This window comes from Etheostoma spectabile, chromosome 7 (genome assembly GCF_008692095.1).
Source record: "Etheostoma spectabile isolate EspeVRDwgs_2016 chromosome 7, UIUC_Espe_1.0, whole genome shotgun sequence".
NCBI lineage: Eukaryota > Metazoa > Chordata > Actinopteri > Perciformes > Percidae > Etheostoma > Etheostoma spectabile.
Window position 1 is genome coordinate 1,515,393 of NC_045739.1, and position 1,678 is coordinate 1,517,070.

The window sequence follows — 1,678 nt, forward strand, 5'->3', positions numbered from 1 at the left end:
CAAGCTCAGTTGGAGTCTGCTCAGTAACGCTCAGCCATCACCGGAAAACAGCTTCTAATAGACTTCACTGGTCTCCGTCCAGAGCAGCGGGATCTGTTGGTCCATTTCTTTAACTGTCGGTATTCTCCCTCTGTATGTGACGCTCTTCTGGAGCACCTGTCTCTTCAAGCCCCCCTCCCGAGAAAGCCCAGTCTGCTCTGATTGGCCAGCGTGTTTCCTGGGATCTCTGCTGCGCTCCAGTTTTGTTTCACTAGTAGTAGAGCTGCACAATTAATCACAACATGAACTAGTGCAATATCCAAAAATCGCAGGGGGGCGCAATATTTGTTAAAGGCAAAATACTGTATGTGTCAAAGCCTTCTAAAATAAAGTATCGTGGTGGTGCAGAGACATCCCGGCCTACAGATCCTATCCTACACACTACAGAAAACATCTTTGATTGGTACAGATCCTCGCAACAAATCACACTTCAAATAATTATTTTTCAATGAAAATAAGAATTATGATACAAAAATCATCATTCCCTCCAATATTGTGAATCATATTGCAATTGCAATATCAGTCAAAATAATCAAAATGAGATATGATCCTCATATCGTGCAGCCCTAATAAGCTGCTGGAGCTACTGCAACGGAGGATATAGCAGGACAAACATTACCCAATCGGACATGTTTCAGCAGTAATGGGACCCAGGATTGGGGAGAATTTAACAACGTTGGCAGCCAAGATGACATCGTTTATTGCCTTTAGCATGTAGCTAATATAGTTAGCAGTGAACCTAAAACTGTAAAGCAGCACTTTCTACAGTCAAAATTACTGTAACGTGACCTGGAATCGGGGGAAACAACACTGGCAGCCAAGATGATATAATTTACCGCTTTTAGCATGTAGCTACATGGGCCATCAAACAAACACTCCAGTCCAGCCTGGTTGGAGCAGATGACCAATCGGAGAAGTTTGACCAAGTGTTGCGTAACACTCAGCCGAGTGGAAAAACCTGTTGAAACCGGAGCGCTCAGAACAGCTGGAAACGTTTTAGCTCACGGGGATTTCTCTAAAAATACATTTACATCATTATTTGTTTTGGCCATGTTTACCATGAAAATCTGACATAATAAAAATGTAGATATGACAGAAAATACAGAAAAGGTTAATGTGCACACTTTAAGTAAGTCAAAATATAATTAGAATTTTTGAGGGCTCCATACAGAATAAAACCGCATCGAAACAGCAGCAAGAAGATGTTTGTTGTAGTAGGTGCATAAAAAAGGTCCTTAGGCTCCACCAGTAAGGGAGGACTCTGACGGGGACGGCTGCTGCTTCAGTGATGTACCTTTGTACTCCTGTCCTGTGGTGCCGATGTGCATCCTCTTCTGACACTCTCCGCAGCTCATCAAGAAACGAGTCACCGCCTCTCTGGGCAGGAAGGCGTACGTCTCGGCTATCTAAAAGAAAGAGAGAAGGGGGGGATATACTAAGTGTAAACTGAAAGCACTGATGACATAAAGAGTTGGGTAACATTTTTTTTGAAGCGGTGTGCATACAATTGACTTGACACTGTCATAACCATGACATGACATCAATCATGAACATGAAGATATCTCAATCAAATAGGGAAAGCCATTTATGTTTTGTTATGAGTTTCTGGATTTTTTTTCAAATATATATATATATATAT

General features: G+C 41.8%; 1 protein-coding gene across 2 annotated transcripts in view; it reads right to left on the reverse strand.

Annotated features, from left to right (window-relative positions):
• Positions 1 to 1,678, reverse strand: part of LOC116692143 (nucleolar protein 4) — a 185,689-nt gene that overhangs the window by 134,556 nt on the left and 49,455 nt on the right. For both annotated transcript variants that reach the window (XM_032520194.1, XM_032520193.1), the window contains exon 3: positions 1,334 to 1,445. In XM_032520194.1, the coding sequence (XP_032376085.1) occupies positions 1,334 to 1,445 (112 nt within the window). The remainder of the gene's footprint in view (positions 1 to 1,333; positions 1,446 to 1,678) is intronic.